Here is a 3836-nt window from a genome sequence, read left to right as displayed (position 1 = left end):
GGTTAGTCAAATTGACTGGGCCTGTATTGAAAGTGTATGCTCTCCTTGTCCTTTTGGTGATTTAAAGTATTTTTGGTTTTTTACTTTATCAGTCCTATATAAATATTGTGATTTTCAATTGAAAATATATTTGCAAAGTTTTCTAAATAAATTTCTATCTATATTAGGCCTTTAGTAATGTTATGTTACAAGTAAGTGCTTTGAAAAGGTGTGCAACAGTATTATTTTTTTTAATACAAAAAATTGAAATATTAAGAACTAGAATATTCATACCAAGGTTTGTATGGATTTTGGAATGTCATGGAATTATGAATTTTCATTTTCCAGGCTTGGAAAGTTGTACATTTTCAAAAGGGGAGGGGAAGGGGATGTGTTGCCTAAGTTATGTGTATTACACATTATAAGTTCATCTTAAACATTTAGTTTGAAACCTGTTGGTTTCAGTATAGTAATAGTTTAAGTTTGTGAATTTAAGGTACTTTTCTCTTGAAAAACAAGTAATGTTAGCAGCATGGCTCTGTTAATATGTGCAGTTTGTGTGCTAGCTATAAGTGCCCTAAAATGTGCAGTAAACTAATAAAAAATCATGATTGATGTAATGCTAACTGGAGAACTACTAGACATGCATGGAGTTAGAATAAGTTTGAGGCAGTTACAAGAATGTGGTTTACATGGAAAATTTACATTTAAAAATTTTTCAGCTTTCACTTGCATACAAAAGTAGTGAGTCTCCACAACTCTTTTGTAAATGACCTTGTTATGAAATATTGGTATTGGTAATAAATGGCTATAGTAATAAAACCATTTAACAGAAAAAGAAAATAAGTTGAGAAACAAGACATGGACAATTATATTCTCAAGATTTTAAAGTTTTTCAACAAATATATACCTATATACTTTGAGATGGGCAGAAACATCCTAAACAAAAAATCAATTGTGAAAGCTTTATTTAACAATGAGACTTTTTGGAGCTGCATAAAAATGATGATGAAGCTTTTTTTTTTTAATTTTTATTTGGCAAATTATGTTAAATATACATTACAAAATATTATTTTTATTTAAACTTGATATGCACTTAACAACTGAAAGGTTACCACTGGTCCCATTAAGGTTCATAACTATGAAGCAAATTTAATATTATTTAGTAAATAATTTTGCTTCTTATGAATCAGATAGTAACATTAAGATGTTTCTGTGGTCCTCGAAAAATACAATTCCATTCTGGAAATCCCTTTTCAAGTCCTCAAATTTTGTTCTTGGTCAGATGTATAAACCCCGTCTTATTTCTACTACAGAGTCTTGGTTCAGGAGGGTCTATGTGGAATGATTCAAAGGACAAGAATGATGGAAACCACTTCACTACATGGAGCGTTGATGTTTTTGTCCAAGCTCTTCATGAACTAGTATGTGTGAACCTTCCTTTTTTTCCAAAGAAAAAAACACAAGGTTACAGGTTGAGGTTACAGTGCATTGTGTGATATGTATTATAAAAAAAGTATTGATTTTTTTTTCTTTTACAAGTCACAGTTTTTACAGTAAGGAAGAATATTTTTTCAAATGGGTATTGTAAAAGCAGTGACTTGTAAAATAACAAAATCAATAAGTAAACTCCAAAGAAGCTATTGATTGGTTTGTTAGAAAGCCTTTACACATATACAGAATTAAAATAATCATTATCTCTGGGAAGGTAGAAATTTCATGTTTAGTAAATGTAAAGCTATGTTTCTCTAAAGACAACATCAGGTTTTACATTTTTACCTTTTTAATTTTAATGATATCTTAAATACTGAACACTGCTGTTAATTTTATTTTAGGTGCCATCTCTGAATTGGAAAGAAGTGGTGCAAGAACTAGACCATCCTGGTTTTTTGTTAAAAGACAGACAGGGACTTAAACTTTTGTGGCACTCATTGATTAGAGGATTAAACCGTGAGGTTTTTCCATCTGAGTACATATATAGGCACTGGAGGAATTCTGAAGGACAAGTATGTGTCTTAAAAGCTCAAACATTTGAGAGTTTTAGAATGACTTTATTTCAAAGTGTTAGTGAAATTATATGCTATATGCATAACTTTGATAAGCAAGATTTTTTTTTTACAGCTTGTCATTCTGAAAGTTTTGATAAACATTTGGAGATTGGCATATTAATTTCTCCATTATTGGATGAATGAACAAATAGTATTCAACAGTATTTTATCATTTGTACACAATTTTCAAAATATATATATATATATATATATACAGTGATATTGTAATAGCGGGTATAAAATATATATAGAAAATTGTAGCATGCTCACTTAAGTAAATAAATACTGAATTTTATTATACACATATATCTATATATGTATGTGTGTGTTTGTGTGCATGTTAACTTGTACATCTTAAAATATGTTGTTAATAATTTGCTTGTTTTCAGGGTTGTATTTTTCTCATAGAAAAGATTATGTGCATGCAACTGCTGCATAATTTCTTACAATTTAAATATAGTTGAACACATTCAACCAAGTTTTGCATGTTATGGTAAATGAATAGTAATGAGAATTTTATCATAAAGATTTATCACATAAGTAATTGATCTTATTGTCTTTTTTTTTTCTTGTAGCTATCATTATTTCAACAAATTTTAAAGAACTCGGATTTATTGTGCCTGTTGGATTATAACTGTCACACTGTTGTAACTGATATTTTAAAAGCACCACCAGAGGATGATAACAGGGATATTTCTAATTGGTAATGATCTTTTTTTTTTAAGGTATTTTCATTTTAGAAATAAACTAATAAATTTTTGAGGACATATCTGGTTTACAGGTTTCTGCACATACTTAACAGATATAAACTGTTTTAAATGCATGAATTTGCAGCAGATTTTTGACTTAATTATTTGTAAAAACTTTTTTTTAAAGTAAATCAAGAAAGTATAATTAAATTAAGAAATGTGACGAATTAAACTTTACTTTAGAAAGCTGTTTAAGCCATATGTTATACAAGATTATTGTTACATGATATTATGAAATTGGATGTTTGTAAAAAATAATGTATAAGAATTTTGAAGTTTTGGTCATCTGTGTTGTAGGAAGTCACTAGACTTGATAGAAACACTGCTTCACCTCTCGGATGTAAGCCAGTGTGGACCAGTGCAAGAACTGTTCAAGTTCCCTGTCCAGCATTGTCCTGATATATTGGTACTGGGGCTTCTGCAGATTTCGGTATGCCATTAACCAACTTAGTTATACAAAATATAAATACTTTAACACTCTCAACACGGGATCGGTTAATTTGACTGAGTCACGTGACCTTTTGTACTCATTTAAAGTTGATATGAATTTAATACTTATAACTCTCTATATATTGGGTATATCTTTACAAAATTTGGCAGTCTTTCAGTTAATATTACAAGTCTTTCACATACAAAAAGTAATATTTGTTAGTGAAGTATTTTTAATAAAATAAAGTATTGTCCATGAACATATTGAGTATTTGTTTTGAATAGTCCGTGTGCAAAGTAATTTTCATGTTAAAATTAAAAATACCTTTTGTCATATCAAAAATCTCAAATTTCCTTTGTGTAATCCCTAAAACCTCCTAAATGCATTTCAAACGTTTATTTTCACTAAATCCCTATAGTTTATCTGTTATTATATCTACTCTATCTCAAAACGGGATTGGGCAATTCGACCGACCTCGTAACCACCAAAAAAAATCTAAATAAACCTAAATTAACCTTTTTTTTTAGTATGACTTCAAATTGTAACATGAAACTACATTCATTTATTCCAAATAGCTCTAAGTTCGTAACATTACACATCTATATATAATTAAATTTTATTGTTTTATTG

The 3836-nt window shown here is 28.9% G+C and overlaps 1 protein-coding gene across 1 annotated transcript in view; it reads left to right on the top strand.

The window, feature by feature from the left end:
* LOC106459523 (CCR4-NOT transcription complex subunit 1-like) overlaps positions 1-3836 on the top strand; it is a 101530-nt gene that overhangs the window by 27853 nt on the left and 69841 nt on the right. The window contains exons 9-12 of the mRNA XM_022386026.1: positions 1296-1403; positions 1815-1985; positions 2603-2730; positions 3074-3206. Of these exons, the coding sequence (XP_022241734.1) occupies positions 1296-1403; positions 1815-1985; positions 2603-2730; positions 3074-3206 (540 nt within the window). The remainder of the gene's footprint in view (positions 1-1295; positions 1404-1814; positions 1986-2602; positions 2731-3073; positions 3207-3836) is intronic.

Source organism: Limulus polyphemus, unplaced genomic scaffold, assembly GCF_000517525.1.
Source record: "Limulus polyphemus unplaced genomic scaffold, Limulus_polyphemus-2.1.2 Scaffold622, whole genome shotgun sequence".
NCBI lineage: Eukaryota > Metazoa > Arthropoda > Merostomata > Xiphosura > Limulidae > Limulus > Limulus polyphemus.
Note: the sequence above shows the minus strand (reverse complement) of the source record. Positions and strands in the feature narration are given on the sequence as shown.